General features: G+C 37.1%; 1 protein-coding gene across 5 annotated transcripts in view; it reads left to right on the top strand.

The window, feature by feature from the left end:
* Window positions 1-13,645, top strand: part of LOC129480692 (bifunctional heparan sulfate N-deacetylase/N-sulfotransferase 3) — a 196,202-nt gene extending 182,557 nt beyond the window's left edge. For 2 of the 5 annotated variants that reach the window (XM_055274735.2, XM_055274734.2), the window contains 2 exons: window positions 7,397-7,499; window positions 9,494-9,704. In XM_055274735.2, coding sequence (XP_055130710.1) covers window positions 7,397-7,499; window positions 9,494-9,613 — 223 coding nt within the window. In that variant the 3' untranslated portion in view covers window positions 9,614-9,704. Of the gene's footprint in view, window positions 1-7,396; window positions 7,500-9,493; window positions 12,528-13,072 lie in introns of those variants that run through there. The other 3 variants (XM_055274730.1, XM_063637955.1, XM_063637954.1) reach the window with 3 other exon arrangements.
* The last annotated feature ends 12,244 nt before the right edge of the window (window positions 13,646-25,889 follow it).

Genomic DNA, 25,889 nt, shown 5'->3' with positions numbered 1-25,889 from the left:
CAGGATTGAAACTCAATCAGTTATCTCTGGAACCTACACTGCCAACCTGTTAAGTTCTTCATATTGGCACAGGATGTTAGAATCATAGAAAAATAATACTGTGAATTTTTAATAGTGAATAGCATATTAACAGGAAGTGCTTCCTTAAAAAGAACTAGAACCTTAAAATGAGCTATGGAAGCTGTCTCAGATTTTATTATGAATAAAATCCATCTCCAGGTACACTGGATGTCACTTTTCTTCATAAATATGTAATCATAAAGATATGCAAATTAAAATAACATTGAAATACCACTACATACCCATTAAAATGGCTATAACCCAAAAGACAATACCAATTTACTGTATTAGTCCATTCTCACACTGCTATGAAGAAATGCTCGAGAGTGGGTAATTTATAAAGAAAAGGGATTTAGGCTGGGTGGGGTGGCTCACACCTGTAATCCCAGCACTTCGCGAGGCCATGGCAGATGGGTCACCTGAGGTCAGGAGCTCGAGACCAGCCTGGCCAACATGGAGAAACCCGTCTCTACTAAAAACTCAAAAAATTAGCCGGGCATGGTGGCAGGCACCTGTAGTCCCAGCTACTTGGGAGGCTAAGGCAGGAGAATCACTTGAACCTGGGAGGTGGAGGTTGCAGTGAGCCAAGATTGCACCATTGCACTCCAGCCTGGGCAACAAGAGTGAAACTCCATCAAAAAAAAAGGGCGGGGGGGCGTTTAATTGACTCACAGTTTTACATGGCTGGGAAGGCCTCAGGAAACTTACAGTTATGGCAGAAGCCAACTCTTCACAAGGAGGCAGAAGAGAGAATGAGTGCCAGCAGGGGAAATGCCAGATGCTTATAAAACCATCAGATCTTATGAGAACTTACTATCACAAGAGAAACTGCCCCAATGATTCAATTACCTCCACCTGGTCCCGCCCTTGACCTGTGGGAATTATTACAATCCAAGGTGAGATTTGGGTGCGGACACAGAGCCAAACCATATCACAAATGTTGGCAAATACGTGGAGAAACTAGAATCCTCACACACTGCTAATGGTAATGCATAATATATGGCCACTTTGGAAAGCAGTTTTTTAGTTTCTTAAAAACTAAACAGAATCTCACCCAACAATCCAGTCTCACTTCCAGGAATCTACCCCAGAATAAATGAAAACCTAAGTCCATAAAAGCTAGTAAGGGAATGATTATAGCATTATTCATAATAGCTAAAAACTAGAAACAATACAAATGTCCTTCAACTGGTGAATGGATTTGTTATATCCACACTGGGGGAAAAAAAAAGGAATGTCCAGAAAAGAGACAAATGTAGAGTTAGAAAGGGTTTATCTGGGCCAGGCATGGTGACTCATTGCTGTAATCCCAGCACTTTAGGAGGCCGAGGCAGGCAGATCACCTGAGTTTAGGAGTTCAAGACCAGCTTGGCCAACGTGGTGAAACCCCATTTCTACTAAAAATACAAAAATTAGCTGGGTGTGGTGGCACATGCTTTTAATCCCAGCTACTCCGGAGGCTGAGGCAGGAGAATTGCTTCAACCCAGGAGGTGGAGGTTGCAGTGAGCCAAGATCGTGCCACTGCAATCGGCCTGGGTGACAAGAGTGAAACTCTGTCTAAAAAAGGGAAGGAAGGAAGGAAGGGAGGGAGGGAGGGAGGGAGGGAGGGAGGGAGGGAAAGAAAGACTTTATCTGGAACTAGGGATGACAGCAGGGATTGACTGCAATGGGCTGCAAAAAAAGAGGTTTTGGAAGGATAGTGGAAATGTTCTAAAACCAGATTGTGGTGATAATTGTACAACTATATAAACTTGCTAAACAGTGCTGAATTGTATATTTAACAATACGTAAATAATACCTAAAAAAAGTTGTTAAAATAAAATGCATATCAGTAAAATTATTCCTTAAATCATAAACGTGTTTGCCAGAAGAGAACTGATTTTAAAAATCTGCTATGCTTATCCTATATTAGTAATATCTAAATAATGGTATTTTGATTTTGAAATTTACTGAATTGCTATTTTCAATTCAATATTCACCCATAGAAATGGTTTTTCGATGTAAAGGCATTTCAGACATACTTTAGTCTTCTAAGTGTAATCTGAATGTTTTGTACAATTAACCCACACGAGGGTAGAAATAAAGTCATGTTTTCATTAATATAAAAATGTCAGCCAGGCACGGTGGCTCACGCCTGTAATCCTAACATTTTAAGAGGCCGAGGCGGGTGGATCACCTGAGGTCAGAAGTTCGAGACCAGCCTAACCAATATGGTGGAACCCCATCTCTACTAAAAATACAAAAATTAGCCGGGCATGGTGGCACACGCCTGTAACCCCAGCAACTTGGGAGGCTGAGGCAGGAGAATTGCTTGAACCCGGGAGGTTGAGGTTGCAGTAAGCCAAGATCGCACCACTTCACTCCAACCTGAGTGAAAGAGCAAAACTCCACCTCAAAAAAAAGAAAAGAAAAAGTCACTGTTTAGAGGTTGAATCATTGGAGAATCCTGGTGCCCCTGCCCACAAGTCTTTTACAGTTATTTCTAAACATCCCAGATGATATTCCATACAAGCTTAAGAACCATTCTTACCCATTCTTGTTTTACTCTTTAAATCAACAAAATTTTATTGAATAACTATTACATGCATGACTCTGGAGACACAATGATAAACAAAGTATCCCCACCTCCAGGTTAGGGTAGCCCTAGAAGCAGACACTAAACAATACACGAACACTTCCTCCAAAATGTTCACTGCCTGAAGGCCTTGAAAGGAGGGCCCCAGCCATGGCAATGGTTGCCAGTGCTTACATAAAAAGATTGTTTCCTTGCTGTTCCACCAGACTTCAGAGAAACAGTGCTGCTGTCTGAATAGATGTGGGGAGATTTTCTCCATCTTCTATTAAACTTCTTCATTTGGGCTCTGAAATAGTATTACTTGTGTCCCAAACTCATAAGACCTTCAGTGAACAGCAGTCCCTTCATCTATGATGGTTCTCTATGAAAGACCAGACCCAGTCCCTCAGGCCATTGGGTAAATAAACATGCTTTCCCTTCTAGCTTCTCCTTCTCATTGGCATCCTGACACACTTATACCATTGCCTATGAGTGTATGCATACAGATGCCTAGGCTAGGTGCCAGCTACACACACAATTTTTTTTTCTCAGTGAAGCCCAGCATGACACCTGCTGCATAAGATCTAATTAATTGGCAGACATAAAAGAAAACCCTATTTTTCTTTTGATTCTTAATTTTAGCATGTGTGGAGTTCCGTGTTTCTTAGAAAAACTTTCTCTCAGAAGACTACTCATTTTAATACACAGCATATGCATGCTCCACTTAGGTTATCCACAGCAAGGTATATTAGCAAAAAGTAATAGCTGCTCTGGATTCTGAATTTTGATCACTTGAATACTTAAAATGAGTCAGAATTCAATTTTGGAAAATTGCTGATAGCAAAATGTTAATGAAAAATATTGCATCAATCACAGACTTCCAGAAATGTTGCATTAGACTTTCCCAAAGGCTTTAATATGCAGACTATTTAAATAACACAGTCTTTATTAATGATCTCTTTGTAATTCTGAATATAACACTAATTTATTCAGTTGCCTTATTGATTCAAACAAGAATATAAACAGCATGAAAACATAAAATGTTGTGTCCTGATCTGACATAATTGCTTTAATAATGATGAGAAACCAGGCTTTACATAAACGGAATGTGATTATTCTCTCTAATACACAGTCATACAGAGGCAGAAATCTAGGTTTGCTTTCTTTTCATAGGGCTAGAGTTATAAATTCTACAAGATTAACTACATATAGACTACACCCCCACGTACACACACACACACACACACACACATTAGATCACACTATCATTTTAAGTGCTTTGTTAATGTATAATTTACATATAATCACCCACTGTAATTGTGCAGTTCAATGAATACAAATGTATAGTTTTATGTACCACCAGAATCTGTTAATGTATAATTTACATATAATCACCCACTGTAATTGTGCAGTTCAATGAATACAAATGTATACAGTTGTATGTACCACCAGAATCAAGATATAGAACAAAAAGATATAATCCAAAAAGTTTAATCATGCTCCGCTGTAGTCAATACTTTCTACTTACCCTGACCCCGGGAATCATCAAGCTACTTTCTTTCACTTAGCATAATGATTTTGAGTTTCCTCCATGTTGCTACATCTATCAGGAGTCAGTTCTTTATTATTGTTACATATTACTCCATTTTATGGATGTACCACAATTTGTTTATCCTTTCACCGGTTGATGGACATGAGTAATTTGTATTTTTTGGCTATCATGAACAAAGCTACTATGAACAGTTGTGTGGACATACATTTGCATTGCCTTCAAGTAAAAACCTAGAAATGGGGTTGGTGGGTCATATAGTAGTTATGTATTTTAATTTCTAAGAAACTTTACAAAGAGGCTATAATATTTTTAATTTCTACCAACAATTCTATTTGTTCCACGTCTTTGCCAACACAGGATATTTTTAAAATCAGTCATTCTACTGAGTGTACAGTGCTATTTCATTTGTAATTTTAATTTGCATTTCCTTAATGATGAATGATGTTCAGCAAATTTTCATTTGTTCATTGACCATTCATATGTGTTCTTTGGTGAAGTGTCTGTTCCAATCTTTTTTTTTTTTTTTTTGAGACGGAGTTTCACTCTTGTTGCCCAGGCTGGAGTGCAATGGCACAATCTCGGCTCACTGCAACCTCCGCCTCCCAGGTTCAAGTAATTCTCCCACCTCAGCCTCCTGAGTAGCTGGGATTACAGGCATGCACCACCATGCCCAGCCAATTTTGTGTATTTAGTAGAGACAGGGTTTCTCTATGTTGGTCAGGCTGGTCTTGAACTCCCAACCTCAGCTGATCTGCCCACCTCAGCCTCCCAAAGTGCTGAGATTATAGGCATGAGCCATCGCACCCAGCCTGTTCCAATCTTTTATGCAGTTTTTATTGATATTTTTATCTTTTATATTGAGTTATAGATTCCAAATACAAGTTCTGTATTAGATATATTTTTTACAAATGTTTTCTCCCAGTATGTGGCTTCCCTGTTCACTTTCTTAAGTGTCTTTATGAGAGCAAAATTTTAAATTTTGATAAATTCAAAATTATCATTATTTTTCCCTTATGGTTCATCCTAAGAAATCTTTGCCTAACCCAAGGTTGCAAAATTTTCTGGTTTTTTTCCCTAAGTTTTCTTTCAGAATTTTTATAATTTTAGCTATAAATTTTTAAGTTTTTAGCTTAAATTTTTAGAGTTTAGGTTTAGCTCAATAATACACTTCAAGTTAATTTTTATATACAACATGAGGTAAGGATCAATGTTCAGCTTTTTCATATAGATATCCAGTTTTTCTTGTGAAATTTAAAAGACTAATCCTTTCCCATTGACTTACCTTGGCAGCTATTTTTCGAAAATTAGTTGACTGTAGATGTGTAGATTTATTTCTGAACTCTTCATTTTGTTCCACTGATCCATCAGTCCACTGATGCCAACACCAGGCAGTCTTCATTACTGTAGAATTATAGTAAATCTTGAAATTAAATAGTATGAGATCAACTTTGCTCTTTGTTTTCAAATTGTTTTAGCTTGTCTACTTCCTTTACATTTTTATATGTACTTTAGAATAATTTTCTATTTCTACTTAAAATATAGTCCACTGGAGTTTTGATAGGAATCATACTGAATCTATAGATAAATTTGGAGAGACTTGGTATTTTAAAAATATCTAGTCTTCTGATTTATGAGCATGGTAAAGCTCCCTTTTTTCTAAAAGTTATCTTAACAAAGTTTTGTAGTTTTAAGTGTGCAGCCATTGCACATATTTTTTGTTAACTGTCACCCTAGATATTTCAGGTTTTCACATTATAATTTTAAGCAAAGTATTGGAAGTAGCATTCCTAGAAGTAGAACAGATAAAAGGCAAAAGAAAAACGTTATCTGAAATAATTCTAATTGAGAAGAAAAATGGCAATATAATTATTGAATAACAAAAGCTATGTAAAGGAATTATCATTGCTATTACATTCACTTTTATACCTGAGCATACAAATTAGTACTTTATTTACAGTGAATAATAATATAAAACCTACTTGGAGAACAAGTAAAAAAGAAAAGGCCCTGAACCTAAAATCAGCAGGCCTAGACTTGAGTCATGACTTGAATATTGAAGAAGTGTATAGTAGTATAGTGCAAGGTAAATAAACCTTGACAAACATTTTCTCCCTTCTCATTTTGTGTTCAACTAATACTTGGCAAATGTTTACAAGAGCCAAACAGTATGCTAAATGCTATAAAATGGGAAGAATCCTTCACACCATATCCTTAAGTGTTAGAATGAAACCTCAAATGAGAAAGAGTTATATGAAATATTTTGGTAAGATAAAACATACATTTTAATGTGCTATTATTGTTTATTATAATTATGGCATAAAAAGTTCATTTAGGCTGGGCACAGTGGCTCACACCTGTAATCCCAGAACTTTGGGAGGCTGAGGCAGGCAGATCACCTGAGGTCAGGAGTTTGAGACCAGCCTGAACAACATGGAGAAACTCCGTCTCTATTAAAAATACAAAAATTAGCTGGGCGTGGTGGCACATGCCTGTAATTCTAGCTACTCGGGAAGCTGAGGCAGGAGAATCGCTTGAACCTGGAAGGTGGAGGTTGCGGTGAGCCGAGACTGTGCCATTGCACTCCAGCCTGGGCAACAAGACCGAGACTCCTTCTCAAAAAAAAAAAAAAAGAAAAAGAAAAAAGAAAAAATTCATTTATAGGTGCTATTACTTTAATACAGAGCTCATACCAAAAGAAGAAAGTAGCTCTGAAAAAAATTAAATGGATTATAGCTAGAGAATCCTAAAAGTAATCACTCCATGATACACTGAAACCTTTTCTCTTCTATTACCTTCTAGCTGGATGATACAAGTAGCATCTAAATCCATAGACATGGATGAAGACTGACTTGTTTTTAAACCCTACAAGAAAAAGAATGACTTGTTTTTAAACCCTAAAAAAAATTTGAAAATGTATGTATTGTTTCCTTCCAGATGAAGGAAGTAGCCTTATTAATTTCTATTAATAGGAGACCTGCTGACAATTTTTCTATTAGGAACCTGGCAGACTCACAAATATGACAGATGAACTCAGAATTTAGAAGTATGCCAAAAGACTTTATGCAAAGGAATATAGTAAAAAAGAATTCAGTTTCTCTGGTTATAGATTGTTATCCCAATAAAATATTTATGTATTGGTCACTATATCATATGTATTGGTCACTATATCATATAAATTGGTTGAAAAACGATTTTCTGGTTTTTTTGTGTGTATTTTTTATTTTTTTAGGTTTGATTCTCATAAAGGTTTCTGGTGTCAGTTACTGGAAGAAGGTAAAACAAAATGCCTTGGAAAGAGCAAAGGAAGAAAATACCCTCCAATGGATTCTGATGTAAGCATAGAGCTTAAAAATACAAACTAAATCAGCAAAATGATAACCAATAATATCATCTATTTTCTTAAAAAACTAGTTAAAGTCAAAATTCAGCCTTTCTAAAAATTAAAAGTACCATTTCAATTTCAGTACAGGTAGGTTGCTTGTTTTGATTTTACCCACAATATATTATTATCTGTCATGCAAGAATAAAGGAAAACAATAGAATTTGACATTCTGAATAAGAACAAAGAGATAATATCTTATTCCAAAAAGAATGATACCTGCACAAAAATTTTAGTATAAATGTTAACTGAAACGAAGACAGGAAATATATCCACTGGAAAGTGAAAATAGGACCAAGATTTCTATTTTTGGCCGGGTGTGGCGGCTCATGCCTGTAATCCCAGCACTTTGGGAGGCCGAGGTGGGTGGATCACTTGAGGTCAGGAGTTCGAGACCAGCCTGGCCAACACAATAAAACCCCATCTCTACTAAAAATACAAAAAAAATTAGCTGGGCATGGTGGCAGGACCTGTAATCCCAACTACTCAGGAGGCTGAGGCAGGAGGATTGCTTGAACCCGGAAGGCGGAGGTCGCAGTGAGCCCAGATTGTGCCATTGTGCTCCAGCCTGGGCAACAAGAGTGAAACTCCAACTCAAAAAAAAAAAAAAATTCTATTTTTTTCACTGCCTGAGTCATTCTGTTGTAGTAAGTGTGCCCTGGACAGTAATACAAATTACTGATATAATATACTAAGTTTTGAGCTATTAATATGCTAATAAAATGAAAGAAGCAATGTATTTCCCAACATCTAACATACTAGCAGATAATTTAGGCTTTGGGGAATGTAGACACACACTCTGCAGTATGTATTCAGCACTTCCTGTTTATTCTGTTCAGAATGGCGACATGGTTATCACTTAATGCTACAGTTTTCCCCATTTCTATACCCCACATTTTTACTTTAATGCTTACTTGACATATATTAAGATTTACTAATAATATTTTTATTTATTATTAGTCTAGTTAGTATATAGTTTCAATATAAGCATGCAAGTAGATTTTGATTTGTAAATTTTTTTTAGATCTCAGAAATTAAAATATGATTTGGGATTTTTCCCCCACAATTAATACATTACATTAACTGAGAACCCTAAGATGGTCTGAGGATCCTAAGGTGGGCTAAACTTATTTGAATACTTTAACAAAACCTTGAGTACTATTTTTTTGTACCTTGCCTGATAGATGCAGGGTCTGTCCTCAATAAACTCATAATTAAATCATATATAGAAGAGAGAGAGAGTTTCTGTTGTTTTGATAAACAAACTGCATTTTCAGAACTCCAATTTTCCTTGGCTGATTATTAAAATATACCTTCAGAGCACTTTGAAAACAACCCTTCTTTTCCCAAAAGAAATTGACATACAATTTCTATAGCATTTCGAGAAAGTAATATAGAATATATCATATGCATTTATGTCAAAGCTATTTCCCTGTAAATTTATTAAAGCTAAAATGTTTAAGAGACACTGCAGAATATCTTTCTTAGCATTTGATTTTACTCTGGTCTAACACAGACTTTATTAAATTTGGTGGTAGAGAAAGATAAGAAAAACACAACTTTTCAGGATATCCTTTCTTCTCAACAAGGTTACTGAGTAATCCATATTGGGTTTATTTAAGGGAGTGGCTGACTTTGTGAAAATAATGTCCAGAAAGGAGGTAAGAGTAAAGAGGTCTTCACAGAGGTAATGAAAATACAAATGTGTAGGAGGGATTAGAGTGGGCAGTACGGTCACCATGCCGTTTGCCTCTTCCTAGTAAGAAAAATGCCAGTACCCAAGACCGTCAGTAAAATATCATAGCATGTGCTAAATAAATAGTCCACATGCTTAATACAAATTTTAATCCAGATCTGGTATACCTGATACTTATTTCAACATAGTCAAAGTGTATGAAATGTAATAAACAAAATAAAATGTACTTTTTTCTCCTCCTCTCCACTTAGAGCAGGACATTTCTGTCAAGCTACTATCGAGATCACAATGTGGAACTCTCAAAGCTGCTGCACAAACTGGGTCAGCCTCTGCCATCTTGGCTGAGACAGGAGCTGCAGAAAGTAAGATAGCACTGAGAGAAAACTTGAGACTTCATCGTCCAGGTAGAACACACCTTTTCCAAAGCTTCCAGAAGCTACCAAAAGGCAGTTGAAAAATATACCTCTTCAAATGAGAAAAAAGAACAAAGTTTCTTCCATGTGCTGGCATGTGGATGATTAGAAAAAAAGAAAAAGTATGTGTTACAAGCCTTGAGGCCTGTGGCCTTTCTCTTAACCCATATCTGAGCCTGTGGGATTATTGTAGACTACTGTGCACTCATGTGGAAGTCAATTGCAACCAACATAAATATCAAACACAAATGCAGAACTGTTCCATTTCATAGTAATATTTACACTTTTATATATCAACTAAGATTGTGTCTCTGTAGGTTTTTAGACCACTGTTTGCCTGTACAATGTTTTCTTATTATTTTATTCTATAAAGTGTCCTATGAAACAAGAAGCAAAATAAACATCATAACGTAGCATAAAATGTCAAAAGCATAACACCCATGAAAAATGCTTGCCAAAATTTAAATCCACTTAAGTATTTAGAAATAATTGTAAATTATAATTTGTGCTAGATCAGAGTGGAAAAGTTATATATGAGCTTTATCCGCACCAAAAAAAAGATAAGTGCTATAGCAAAAGTGATTTTTTCATATACATAGTCTAGTGAATATATGTAAAAATTACTAACTCTTCCATCACAACATAATTGTTATACTGAAATATATACTGTAAAGCTGTTGGATGGTAAATAGAAACACACTGAGTACACCAAAACAGTAAATAACAATGTAAAGTGTACTGACTGAATCCTCTAAAGGGGAGAAATTGTAAGGGTCTAAAAACATATCATTGAGAATTCTATGTCCACTTGCTGTAAGCTGTGAATCTATCCCAGTAGTCCTCACTAGTTCTACAGAAACGCATGCCTAGAGTCTGAGGTATGTGTCATCTCCAGAAACAGGTTGACTTTTAAATGTGAATAGCTTTTTTTAATGCTCCCCAAAACAAAACCTATTAAACTAAAACTAAAAACAGTTTCCCTAGATGATGTGGTTAGGCTATTTACATTTAGGTTGTTAAAAAATTCCATTTTCCCAGATAGTTCAAAATAAAATTATGTAATGTAGAGATTTATAACAAAAAACAAATTAATATATTATTTGTAATCTAATGTTTGCAGTGATACTTTGGATATAAGGCAAAGAAACATAAGCAGAGCAGAGGCCCATTTTTGAAAATATTTCACCCATCACTCTGCTGGAAGATAACAGATCATAGGTACAATTAAGGATTAGCTACTAAATTAAATGCAGGAAGTACAAAGATGAACAAGTCATGCTCTTGAAATATATTTACATTTAAATTGTAAATGATATATATGGTTAATAAAGTTCCAAAAAAGAAAAGAATACATCGTACTTATTTTCCTGTTAATATTTACTTAATTTTTTTTTGAGGGGGGGACAGAGTCTCACTATGTCACCCAGGTTGGAGTGCAATGGTGTGATCTCAGCTCACTGCAATCTCCGCCTCATAGGTTCAAGTGATTCTCCTGCCTCAGCCTCCTGAGTAGCTGGAATTACAGCCACGCCACCATGCCCGGGTAATTTTTGTATTTTTAGTAGCGACAGGGTTTCACCATGTTGGCTAGGCTGATCTTGAACTCCTGACCTCATGATCCACCCACCTCGGCCTCTCAAAGTGCTGAGATTACAAGCATGAGCCACCATGCCCGGACTACTTAATTTTTAAAAGTACTGTACACATACATAAAATTTAAGTAGTAAATTAATTCCCTGCTATGATTATAAGCCTTTATAAAATATTATCAAAGGTATTAGAAAAAAATGAGAGGGAAACCTATAGTAAAAATATTTTCATTGTCATTTTAATGGGTAAAACTTACTAATTAGAAAACAAATTGTGAGATCCACTTACTATAAATTTTTAAATGTACATTATAATTACTTTTTAAAAGTTTTATGTACCTAAAGAATATGCTAATTTTTAAATATACTATTAGCAGAAAGAATTGGAAAAATTACCAATTTTTAAGACTCTTGACTCTAAAAACAAAATCAAAGTCATTTGGACAAATATGGGAAACACAGTCTTCATGCTTACTGCTGTCTCTTTTATAGCAGCACATGCCAGACATGCTAGGAAAATTAATATAGTCTTCCATCTCCACCAACTTAAGAAATCTGGCTTAGGAAGGTTAAACATAATGAGAATAGGCCCGAGAAGTTACATACAGTGTCATGTTTTCATTTGGCAACAACATTTATTCTAATTTTAAAAAAGGAAAAGAAAAACTGATACATTTATGCTTTAATGGTAAGATGTACATTTGAACTGCTAAGCAAAGCTGCTAATGGCATATTTTGTTTAGGTAAATCGAGTTGACTGAACACCTTATCCTTTTAAATAGATGTCAAAAACATACTCCATGTTTGTATAAAGACAGGAGAAAAAGGAAGAGATCTTACCAAAATGTATTCATTCACAAGTACATGTATCATGCTAGCTAGAGCAGCAAACCTGTGAAAGGATTTTTGACCACTCAATGTGTCTTGAAGACAGCATCAAATTCTAGAGGACATGCATACTTTCCACATTATATACTCCAACTGGTTAATATGCTAATCTGAAAGTAACATAAATACATATGAGAGAATAATGAGAGATAATCTGATTTAAAACTAGCTTTGTATAGAATTCCCTTTTTCATTGTTTAAAATATGAAACTTCCTCAGGAAGAAATGAAATGGTTATTTCAATGTTTATAGCTGTAATATTCTTGTCATTCACATTGAATGAAAATTACTGGAAACATTTTTTCTCTGAGTTTTTTAAAATAAAAAACCTGGATATAATTCTGATAGTAGCATGGTACCTCGAATGTACAACAATAAACTGATAGGAAAATGAAGAGTTTGGACCTGGTGATTTTAGGTAATCAGTAGGTATTTTGTTGTTTTGGCCTGGGGGTGAGTGGGAGGTGGTTACAGAACAGATACTACTAACATAATTCAAAATGAAGAGATAGAAAGCTTTCAAGTAGGATATATATCTATGCTATATTTATAAAACCTTTCACAGATCCTTCTCCTCCTGAATTTATATGTTACTTACAGTGATTATTTTTTAGTTCTAATAAATATAATGCAGTTTCTAAGTCATTTATGGGACCCTACAATAAGAGAATAAGAGAATCACACAGCTGTTACTAAATGGACTTCAGAACAGGAATGATGATAGCATTTCTTACTCACAGTATTCTGTTCTGCTCCACACCAATGAGCCCATTTCTTTCTTCAGAGTTTAAAAGGTGTTCATCTCTCTTTTTCTAAAAATCTGGCAAAACAATCTCTGCAAAAAAAGGAGGGAGGGGGGATTTTGAGAGTGTAAAGTTAGCCATTTATCTTCATTCTCCACAAATTTTATTTTCTCTCTTCCAATCCCTTTCTTTTCTAGACATCAGCTTTTCACATGTTGCAACCCACCCTATCTTGGGGCACCAGCTGAATTCCCCACAGGCTTGCCTCCCACACACGCAGCTCACTGATTGAGCTGGGACATCTCATCTTCTGCCTTCAGACTGTGATTGACAGCATTGGCTTCCCTGTTCCTCAGGCTTTCAGTCTCAGATTGGATTACACCGTTAACCACCCAGTCTCCAACTTGCACAGCAGATTATGAGACTTCTCAGCCTTATTAAATTCGGCTTTTTTGGAGAACTCTAAGACACACAGTTTCACTTTGATTCCATCCCCCCAAAAATCTGCAATCTACTTTGAGTAAGCCTTTCACCTGTGGCCAAGGATACCTAACAAAATTTGAGGGCCACTTCTCCCCAAACCAGTGCTGCTACCAGTTCTTGCGATTTATTGTCCCTAATTTGTTGTCTATAAGAGTTCTCTATATACTCAGTGCTCTTAATAAATGTTACAGAGTAAAATTTATTAATTTATTTGTTAGTACTGAAACTAATAAATAAGTTGAACCTTCTTCCATTAATCCTGTAACTATCCTCATCTTTAAGTATCTATCACTTCTCAGTCTATTTCCAAAAGTTATAAATACAAAAATTAATAAATCACTAAAGTTGGATTTAGTTACATGCTCACCATTTCCTTTGGAGCATCTCTTAGAGAAAGAGGAATCATGAATAGTATCAATAAGTTAAAAAAGACATTCACTTGCCAGAGTCAAGTCAAATATCTCTTTTACTATACTATAGTCACAGCTCTCCAGAGAAACAAAACTAGGGGCAGATACATATACATATATATATAAGCATATATATACACATATAAGCATATGTATATAGATATATACATATATACACACACACACACACACACACACACACACATATAAAGACTCATTATAAGGTATTGGCTTAAATGATTTCACAGGATGCAAAGGCCCATGATCTGTCATCTGCAAGTTGGAGACCCAGGAAAGCCAGAGGTGTAGTTCAAAAGCTTAACAGCCAGAGAGCCAATAGTGTTGCAGTCTGTGTTTGAAGGCCTAAAAACCAGGAGCACTGAGGACAGAAGAAGTTCAATGTTCAGCTCAAGCAGCCAGGCAGAGTTAACTGGACCTTCCTCCACCTTCTTGTTCTATTCATGCCCTTAATGGATCGGATGATGCCCAACAACACTGGGGAGGGTAATCTGCTTAACTCAGTCTACCAATTGAAATGCTAATCTCATCCAGAAAAACCATCACAGCCACACCCAGAAATAATGTTTCACCAGCTATCTAGGTACCGTGTGACCCAGTCAAAGTTGACACATAAAATTAGTCATCACATTTACTTAGCAATCCCTTTCAAGGAAGTCAAAGCAAATTTTACAAATTAAATGCTCACAGCATAAAGTCTCCAAGATACTGTTAGAAAGAATGTATTTGCCCACATTTTACCATACAGAAAAGTGAATTACACTGAATAAAATGTGAGATAGTTCGAAAGCACCCAGAAACTGTGACAAATCTTACATAAAACTGTCTACATCAAGCTGCTTCTTGGTTTTGAGGGAATACATTAAATGTAGGAAATGCCTGCTGTCTACATTTCTGATGCCAAAATGCTCTATTTCAAATCAATAATTGAAATGGAAACCAGACCTTGCTCTTAAATATTATACATAATTTATACAGTTGGACCAAAGAAGATGTCTTCTCTATTTGATAAATAATATTCTGAATCTAAATTTTTTTCAGTTTCAACCACATTAAACAGAAATGCAAGCTCAACATGCTATATACTCCTAGTGCTTTAGTGTATCATTTCAGAACTTACTGTAAATCCTTCAAAGTAAAAAAAACTTTTAAAAGCCCACAAAACAAATATACTATCAACAATAAAGCTTGCTTCACATATAAATGAATTGATAAATTTTTAATAATTTAAAGATTATAATTTTAAAAACAATAAAAATCTATGAAAATATAATATTGATAAATTCTCCCTCCCACTTGTGATCATCCTGAGAAAACCATATTGTTTTCATTCCCAGTTAATTACAGGGATGTCCTCAGTGCAATCAGAATAGCAAAAAAGATAGATTGGACTTTAATTGAACATCTGTTCTTTACTAAGTAACACTGGGTAGGTGACTTTTCTGATCTCAATTTACACATCTGTCAATGGAAGTCACATGTGATCACTGGTAAGGAGGGGGAATGCTTTTCTCCCTGCTTTGTTTACCATGTGCCAGTAGATCAATTATTGTAACATATGACTCTGTCTCTGATCTACTCTCCCATAGAGGAGGAACCAATGAATTATCTAAGTGGTAAAACTGGAAGCAGAAATTCCGCTTGAATAGCTCAACCTATCTCCCTCACTTCTCTTTGGGATCTACCTGCAAAGATCAGCCACCCTGGTCCTCTTGGCCTGTGTTAAGTTTAGCAGACACTGACGTTTATTTAAAGCCACAAACAAAACCAAAAGAAGAGCTAAAAACAAAAATAAAAACATAAATACATGCTCAAAAGTTAGGAAGATAAGCAAGAATGTGAGAAACTGAGCTAAATGTCTCCCTCATGTGGGAAGCCAACAGACACTGCTTAAAGTTAACAAATTAATAAAGGTAAAAGCGTAACTGGAATTATGAAGATAATCAGCAGAGCTTAAACAAATGGTAAAAGCAAGTTGCTTTTGATAAGTGGGACTAGAGTGCTGGACCAGGAAAAAGTATTTAAATTTTTATTTCCAAATGCATGAATTGCTGTACTTGTATAACAACAATAATTTGTCATTTTAAAGATCAAGACTGTAAATATTCAGGACAAACTGTGTCCAGAAGGAGGACCACAGAAGCAAGAAATCTAAGCAGCATCAGATACTGGATATTATCCAAGAGATTAACTAATAAACAGGACCTCTGCTATGGTGTAGAGTGTCAGCACTACAGTACAATAGTTTTAAAATATATCCTGTGGACCTTGAGCAGACCTCAGTCCTCTTCAGGGGGTCTGCAAGGTCAAAACGATTTTTATAATAATGTGAATTCATTATATGCCTTCGTCATTGTGTTGATATTGATACTAACGGTGCAATAACAATAATGGGTAAAACTGCTGGTGCTTTAGCATAAATCAGGCCAGTAGAATTAATCTGTACTATTGTATTCATCATCATCACACTCATTTTTTAAAACAGTGTCACTTATGATTTGGCAAAGCAGTAAAATTATTAATATTATTACATTTTCACACTACAGTATATGCTTTTTAATCTTCCGTGTGACAAAATGTGAAGTGTGCCTGAAGCATGTCTGCTACATCCTGAAGTAGGTGGTTGTCTTGAAAAAAAAGCCCTTGAGCAGCTGTTTGAGTTGCAAGTGGAACTAGCCACTTTATTCATGGAACATCCTTTTTACTTGAAAGAATGACAGAGAATTATGGTTATTCAGACTTGAGCAATTGGCAAATGTTTTCTTAAAACTGAACGAAGTGAGCCTCTCACTTCAACAAAAAACAATTGACAGTATTTCTTGCCAATTATAAAATTTCAGCTTTCAAGTAAAAATTAGAATTTTGTAGAACTTGTATTGCTACCATGAGCTTCATATTTAAAGATCTTTCTGATGAGATTGGTGGTGATATTAAAAAACATAATTTTCTAACATTATATAATGAAAGGTGTCAATGTTTGAAAGATCAGCATAACTCAGTAAACCATTTTCCAAAAAAGGAATGCATGAGGTCACAAAACACATATACATAGTATACACAGTATACATATACATAGCATAATCGTTATAATAGTGAAAGGTCTATTCTCAGAGTAAGATAAACCAGTAGATTTTAATGTAGCACAGTATGAACAGTTCATTGATTTGTTTCAGATTCCACATTGCAAAAATATCCTTTAAGACAATAGCACTTGTCAATTTTGAATGTAGTATCAGAGAAAAATATCCACAATTATCTGAAAAGGCTATAAATATATACTTTCTTTTCCCACATATGGGTATATAAATATATACTTTCCTTTCCCATACACATATGGGTATGCGGCCAGATTTTCTTCATATACTTCAACAAAACAACCTATCAAAATAAATTGAATGCAGAAATAGATATGAGAATCCAATCTCTATTAAGCCAAACATTAAAGAAATTTACCAAAATGTAACACAATGCCACTCTTCTCATTTTCTTTTGTTTTGGAAAACATAGCTATTTCTTCTTTAAAACTATAGCTTTATTATGGGTTTGTTGTTATTTTTTAATGTTTTTTAATTTCTCTATTTTGATTTCTAATAGATTAAATATTAAAAACTATAACTCTAAATTATCTATATAGTTATCTATAATATTGATAAATTTATCTATAATATTGATAAATATAACGCTTTTGTTTTATAAACAAAGCCCTTTGGGGTTCTCAATAATGTTTAAGAATGTAAAAGGATCCCCAGACTAAAAAGTATGAGAGCCATTGGCATGGGAGTTGGAAGTAATTTAAGTACCTAAAGCCAAGATTTACACCATAAACAATAGGCTAGAAAGAAAATAAGTGGGAAGCCAGACTATACCTCCCCTCCATCACCTTCCCACTCTACTCCCAGAATGGAGTTGCCTGGCTAGAGATGAAGGAATAGTGCAAAGAGGAAAAGAGAGGTAAATACAAGTTTGGGTTTCTTCTCCTCCTGCCTTCCTCCTGGACACCAAGCTGAGCCCTAAAAATGGAGGATGAGAGATCTTTAAGTCTGAGGATCAAACAGTAGAGAAAGCTGTGCCCTACTTTCCATTTAAAGCTCTGCAAAGCAGCAACCTCCTCCACGTACTCTGCCCACCAATGGTGAAGGCCCTCCCTCCAAGTAGTAGAGATAGCTCGTGGTATCCTAGGTATAAATACCTAGGTTTGCACAAGCTCCACAGTGGCACAGGAGAACACATAAAAGTTCCATTTCTCCAGATAAGCTGCAGGAATCACCAAGAACAGCCTTTTAAATCCAAAGGGACCTGGCAGCTGGGACAAAGATGGCATTTAATAACCTGCACAGATTGATGACTACAGGCCATGAAAGGAGCCTAGACCGTGGAATCTAGAGATCACTTTACAAAGACTGAACCTGTTGAGGTTCATCCAATGCCAGCAGAGGAGAGATGATGGCTGAGAACAGATGTTACCCTACCACTTCATGTCCACTGCCATGACCACCCTTGGAAGAAATGGAGAGAAGAATCTTGAATTTGACTGGGTTTTCCTAAAAGATATTTTAAAATCATATCTTGAATGGGGACAATTATTAAAAACTAAAGAAAGCTCTATTTTGGACAGGTTGTGAATTACAGAATTTTTACGCACTACATAAGCATTACATTTCAGGTCCAATTAGCAACAATGGATACTCAGGGAAAAAGGGCACTCAGCTACTGTTTCAGGCTAGTGATAGGCTCTGCCTCAGTTAAGATGATCCAGTGTACGCACAGTGATGTAGTTAGGGTTGAGTCTGCAGGTGAGGCACATCTGTGGATTATGATCTTCCTCCAAAAAACCTATTCCATTCTTGTGGTAGACACACTGTAAGAGTGACGATGCCTTTATATGATCCAATTTCCTTGAGTGTAGGCATGAACCGTGAATACCATAGGATAGTAAATCCCTTGGTTAGTAAACCCCACATTTGATCTGTCAAGAAATCCTGTTGGCTCAATCTTCACTTCTAACCAAAACCAACCACTTCTCACCAAATCCAGGGCTGCCACCTCATTCTAAGATGCCATAATCAGCTGGGCGCCGTGGCTCACGCCTGTAATCCCAGCTCTTTGGGAGACCAAGGCGAGTGGATCACAACGTCAGGAGATTGAGACCATCCTGGCCAACATGGTGAAAGCCTGTCTCTACTAAAATTCAAAATAAAAAATTAGCCGGGTGTGGTGACACGCACCTGTAGTCCCAGCTACTCAGGAGGCTGAGGCAGGGGACTCACCTGAACCCAGGAGGCGGAGGTTGCAGTGAGTCAAGATTGCGCCACTACACTCCAACATGGCGACAGAGCAAAACTGTGTCTCAAAACAAACAAAAAAAAAAGATGCCATAATCTTTATCCTGGTTATCCTCCCTGCTTCCAGGTATCTGTACTACAATCCGCTATCAAGCCAACATCCAGGGTAACCCTGAGAGGTGACAGCGTGCTGGCAGCCCTCACAGCTCTCACTCCCTCTAGGCGCCCATTCTGGCCGCGCTTGAGGAGCCCTTCAGCCTGCCGCTGCACTGTGGAAGCCCCTTTCTCGGCTGGCTGAGGCCGGAGCCGGCTCCCTCAGCTTGCGGCAAGGTGTGGAGGGAGAGGCGCGGGCGGGAACCGGCGCTGCGCGCGGCGCTCGCGGGCCAGCGCCAGTTCCGGGTGGGCGTGGACTCGGCGGGCGCCGCGCCCGGAGCTGCCTAGCCAGGCAGCCGGCCCCGCCGGCCCCGGGCAGTGAGGGGCTTAGCACTCGGGCCAGCAGCTGCGGAGGGTGCGCCGGGTCCCCCAGCAGTGCCGGCCCACCGGCGCTGCGCTGGATTTCTTGCTGGGCCTTAGCTGCCTTTCCGCGGGGCAGGGCTCTGGACCTGCAGCCCGCCATGCCTGAGCCTCTCCCCACGTGGGCTCCTGCGCCGCCGGAGCCTCACCAAGGAGCGCCGCCCCCTGCTCCACCACGCCCAGTCCCATCGACCGCCCAAGGGCTGAGGAGTGCTGGCGCAACGGGACTGGCGGGCAGCTCCACCTGCGGTCCAGGTGCAGGATCCACTGGGTGAAGCCAGCTGGACTCCTGAGTCTAGTGGGGACTTGGACAACTTTTATGTCTAGCTAAGGGATTGTAAATACACCAATCAAGCACTGTGTCTAGCTCAAGGTTTGTAAACACACCAATCTGCACCCTGTGTCTAGCTCAAGGTTTGTAAATGCACCAACCAGTGCTCTGTGTCTAGCTAATCTAGTGGGGACTTAGAGAACTTTTGTGTCTAGCTCAGGGATTGTAAACGCACCATCAGCACCCTGTCAAAACGGACCAATCAGCTCTCTGTAAAATGGACCAGTCAGCAGGATGTGAGTGGGGCCAGATAAGAGAATAAAAGCAGGCTGCCCCAGCCAGCAGTGGCAACCCGCTCGGGTCCCCTTCCACAGTGTGGAAGCTTTGTTCTTTTGCTGTTTGCAATTAATCTTGCTGCTGCTCACTCTTTGGGTCCACACTGCCTTTATGAGCTGTAACACTCACTGTGAAGGTCTGCAGCTTCACTCCTGAAGCCAGCGAGACCATGAACCCACCAGAAGGAAGAAACAAGCCACGAGACCACGAACCCACGAGAAGGAAGAAACTCCAAACACATCCAAACATCAGAAGGAACAAACTCTGCACACGCCGCCTTTAAGAACTGTAACACTCAGCGGGACGGTCCTTGGTGTTGTTCTTGAAATCAGTGAGACCAAGAACCCACCAATTCCGGACAAAATCCTTTTACAAATTAAATCAAAGCACTTTAATTCCTGCAATAGCTCTACTTTTCATGCTACAGTCCTTATATGGCCTGCAAGGCCTTACATGATCTGGTATCCATCACCTTTCTAACCTCAGCTCCTCTTTTTCAAACTCTCTCATTCTGCAACAGTTGCACTGGCTCCCTTGCTGACTATCTTATTTAAGACATTTGTGTTAACATGCCCCAAATATCAGTGTGGCTAACTTCTACACTTTAGTTCAGTCTTTGTTCAGATGTCATTTTCTCAATAAGGCCTACCCTGACAACCTTACATAAAATTTCACCCCTTTCTCCCTACCCTGACTCCTGATTCCTATTACTCCAAACTAATCTTTTTTGAAGCATAGCACTTATAATCTTATAACTAATTGTGTAATTTACCAACTTTATTAGATCTTTTGTCTTCTCCTACTTGAATGAGCTTCTCGAAAGCAAACTATTTGTCTGTTTTCTTTCATCAATATATCCCCACATTGATGGGTCTAGTCTCTGAAATAATAAGTGCTCAATAAGTACTTGTTGAATTAATTAATTTAACAATAAGTAACTGGAAAAGACAGATGACAGTTTTAACATACATATGTTCTTATATTTAAGTACTAGAAAAAAGTATAACTTTTCATAAAAATCAATAAATTTGATTAACAAAAATATATATTTCCCCAATCAAAGGCTTAAAACTGTCTTCTAAATAACAAAAAACAAATTCAACTTTAAATAATAATTAAAATTAGCAAAATAATTATTAAATGTAGGACAAAAAAACAAAACCTCTAACTTTTAAATGATAATTACCAGATAATTCTTATAAGTTATCCGAACAATAATACCAAAAGGAAGATACTGCTGGTTTCCTTCTACAGATGAGGAAACAGGTTTGGAATGGATAATTTTCCCAAGGTCACACAAGTAGCAAAGACCAGACTTATTTTATATCTAGTATCATTTTTCTCCCTTATACACAACACCAGTTAAGAGCATGGGCTCTGAGCCAGTGAGACTACATTCAAATCCACTTTAAACCTTAGGTTAATTACATTATTTCTCTGTGCCTCAATCTACTCATCTGTAAATTAGAGACAATAATTGTATAGCGCTCATACAATTGTTAGGATTAAATGAGTTAATGAGCACATAAGCACTCAATAAACATTAGTTATCACCATTACTACTATCTCCTTAGAGACTATAAATAATTGTAGTCAGGTGCAGCGGCTCACACCTGTAATCCCAGCACTTTCGGAGGCTGAGGTGAGCAGATCACCTAAAGTCAGGAGCTCGAGACCAGCCTGTCCAACGTGGCGAAACCCCGTCTCTACTAAAAATACAAAAATTAGCCAGGTGTGGTGGCGTACACCTGTAATCCCAGCTACTCGGGAGGCTGAAGCAGGAGAATCGCTTGAACCCTGTAGACAGAGGTTGCAGTAAGCCGAAATCTGCCACTGCACTCCAGCCTGAGCGACAGAAAAAGACTCTTTCTCAAAAAAAAAAAGATACTTTAAATAATTATTTTCAGAACCTTTTGTGTTATTTTATATAATTTACCTTCTTAGTCCTTTTCAGTAAGTTCTGTTCAGTGCCATAAAGAATGGTGGGTATTTCAAAATTCATATGGCTTTTATCAAATTTAAGTGCTCAATTCCAGAGATTTCTTTCTGGACCTTCTCTTTTCTAAGAAATACTGCCCATTTACATAAATTATCATCCTGATAAAAGGGTTTTAAACTAGAGAAATACAAAAGTCACTTATCTGGTTCTATTCTACTTAGTTTTCTATAGTTTTACTTATATAATTAAGAAATAACTACTAACATGTCTTACATATTAAGTTGAAGGTTTTTTTAATGATTGTTCATTTGGAGATAAAATATATTTATTTTTCTCTCTATAGTGTAAGTATGACATTTATTTTAAACTTTTTGTTTGAAACTTTACAAAGATGGCAGAAAACAAATCTATAGACCAATCATATTCCTGAATAAAAGGGACAATTCTCAACGCAGTGTTAGCTTGCAGAATCCAGAAACAGGTTACAGGTAGAATACACAGTGACAGAGTGAACTTTAAAGAGTGAATATGGAAAGGCTGCTTGAGCACTGTCCCAGGAAGGCAGAAATTAATCTATTCGTTTATGACTTTTTAAATAGACTTTTTGAGGGTGTATGATTAGCTACTGTAAAACTCACCCAGGTGAAGTGTACATCTCGTAACTGCTGAGTCATTAATGGAATTGAACAGCCATCATGGCTATCTGATGTCAGATCTCTGACACCCAGATAGAAGGCTGATAGACGGGGTTCCTCATGCCCATTTGAAGATAAGCCCTGCCCCCAACCCAGCCCCAGTCAAACATTGATCTGTTTTCTGTCACTATAAATTTGCCTTTTCTGAACATTTCATATCAATAGATTCATACAGTATGTAGTCCTTTGTGTCCGGCCTCTTTTCACTTAGTGACATGGTTCTGAATTTCATCTATAGCATGTATCAGCCATAGCATGTTTTTTTAAAAAAACTTTTATGTTAAATTCAGGGGTATATGTGCAAGATGTGCAGATTTGTTACAAAGGTAAACGTGTTTCATGGGAGATTGTTGTACAGATTATTTCATCACCCAGGTACTAAGCCTAGTACCCAATAGTAATTTTTCCTGATCCTCTCTGTCCTCCCACCCTCCGCCCTCAGGTAGGCCCAGTGTGTACTGTTCCCCTCTACGTGTCCATGTGCTCTCATCATTTAACTTAAATTGGATTTATTCTTATACAACATCTGAAGTCTTTTATCTTCCATTTTTTATTTTTTATTTTTTTGGAGATGCAGTCTCACTCTGTCACCCAGGCTGCAATGCAGTGGCACGATCTCGGCTCACTGCAACCTCCACCTCCCAGGTTCAAGTGATTCTCGTGACTCAGCCTCCTGAGTAGCTGGGATTACAGGCACCTGTCACCATGCCGGGCTACTTTTCGTATTTTTTGGTAGAGACGGTGAAGACCTATTCCAGTTATAAATACTAACTAATAGGAATTAGTTACAAAGTTTGCCATAGAATTTTCTCTCTGAAATGATTTCCATTATAAAATTTGAAATATAGCCCTACTGCAGCGGGGAGACTTAATTTAAACCTTTTAGCAACGACAGAGTTAAGATGTGCCCGAGGCCAAAACAGTTAGTCAACTTTGCCTTAATATACTAAGCTACATTCAAAAACGTTTGTCAGTTTTGCTTAAATGTACTACCCTGCATTCATTTTTCCTTCTGTACATCATGTATAATTTCCCAGAATTCTTTTTCACTTTTATCATCCTGGCTTCCTCATTCAACAAATGTTTCATTGAGCATGCTCCAAAGTACTACTGCAGGTAAAATGAATATGACTACATTCTTGCCCTCCAGTAGACTGGGCAGAAATATTTTATTTCTCCAACAGAATCATTGTCTAGTTTGATATATAGCACATTAACAGTGTATTAACTAGTTCAGACAGTAGGAAATGAATTAAATCTCTAATTGATTAATTCAGTATGTTAAAAATCTGTATATCAAGTTCACATATTAAAAAGGTCCGGTGTATTCCAATGGTATGTTTAGAATATGCATCTGGAGAAAGTTGTTCCTTTCTGGTAGAACCTGAAGTTTTCAATATTCACTGTAGACATTCATCATATAAACCTAGAGTCCAAAGGATAGGCTTTTAGAGATACTAGATATGCTGACATTTTCATGTTATTATCCACATATACATTAATACATTCATGCACAATGAACAAACGTATTTAATTCAAAGGGCTTTAAACACATACCTAAATAATCAGGTAACAAATTCAAAGGGGTTTAACCATATACCTAAATAATAATGTTACAGAGCCATCTAGTGGCTACATAAAAACTGTTGTTTCATGTGATTTTGTTTCATTCCATCAAGTTTTACATAAATGTAAGTTTATCTTCCCACTAATACAGATATTTATAGTGCTTATGGATAATGGGCCAAAGTAATTTGGAGCTGGGGTACTAGAGTAAATGTTTGACATCCTAAGACATCTATAATCTATATTGTGTGTAGAAAAAGGAGAATTTTAACAAGTGATCATTAAATTTTCAAATTATCTTAACAGATAGGGGATGAAAGCATTAGATATTTTTAAATTGTTAGTTTATGAATACTCCAAAACAAGATCTTCTCTTTTAATATACCATATTAAATGTTAAAATAAATAGCACTCTTATTTTGCATAAAGGCAAGTAAGCCAAAAAAAAAAAAAAAAAAAGCCTCACTAGGAAATAGACTAAAGCAAGGACCACAAGCCATCTTCGAAAGAAAGAAAGAAAAAGTCAAGCTTTTGAGATGTTAAATAGTTAATGAAACATAAGTGTGGAATCTCACTGACGTGCAAGTTTCTACAACCAAGTCAGGCATTCACTCTTAAAGTGCTAGAGGCCAGTTTGAGACCATAGAACACATAGGCAATCCAATTTTTCAGGCTAAACCATAAAAGGCTCACCATGTTGCTTGCCAAACTTTTCAGTAAATTTATATTATAAATGTTTCACAATGTCAAACACTCTAAAATCCCAGCTCCAAAATTCTTGGATCATCATCACCTCAAAATTCATGGATCCAACTTAAACCACATTTTCAATGTCCCTCACTGTTCTCAAGTATTAGCATCTCTTCTTGTCTAACTTAAATGCCACGGCAAATCAATATAACCAGTCCCTTGCATGCATTTCTTTTCCCTTCCCTCACTTTACTCACTCTCTTGGCAAACTACAACTTGGTTAACTCCAACTCCCTGTCAGCTCCATACCAGCACCTATGCAGTCGAGCATGATGAAGAGAAAATACGCAATCATGCTAGAGATTTGACTTTGAATTCATTACAAGAACTCAAGTGAGCTCCTAATGTGACCAGGGAAACCTACTACTTTTCCAAGTTTATTGATGCCATCTCCTAATTATATTTTTTCCTCTCTCCTCAAATTTCCAATGCTCTCTCCCCGATTCTCACTCTCAGTTGATGGCCTGGTTTCCTATTACCCTGGAAAAAAAAATTAGTAGATGAGAACATTCAAAGTTCACCCCACCCACTCATCCACGAGCACCTGTACCCATGTACTCCTATTTCTATAGATAAACTGCCTAAACTATTATCTTAGGGTAGCCCCTACTTTTGTGCACTAGATCCCATCTCATTTCCTAAGCATTTCATCAAATTTCTGCTGCATCATCAATTTTTCCATTTCTACTGGATCTTTCCCATCAGAATACAAACATACTTTAAGTTCTCCTATCCTTTAAAAATGATCCAC

This window comes from Symphalangus syndactylus, chromosome 4 (assembly GCF_028878055.3).
Source record: "Symphalangus syndactylus isolate Jambi chromosome 4, NHGRI_mSymSyn1-v2.1_pri, whole genome shotgun sequence".
Classification (NCBI taxonomy): Eukaryota; Metazoa; Chordata; class Mammalia; order Primates; family Hylobatidae; genus Symphalangus; species Symphalangus syndactylus.
The sequence above is the reverse complement of the archived record's forward strand: the minus strand, read 5'-3'. Positions and strand labels throughout refer to the sequence as shown.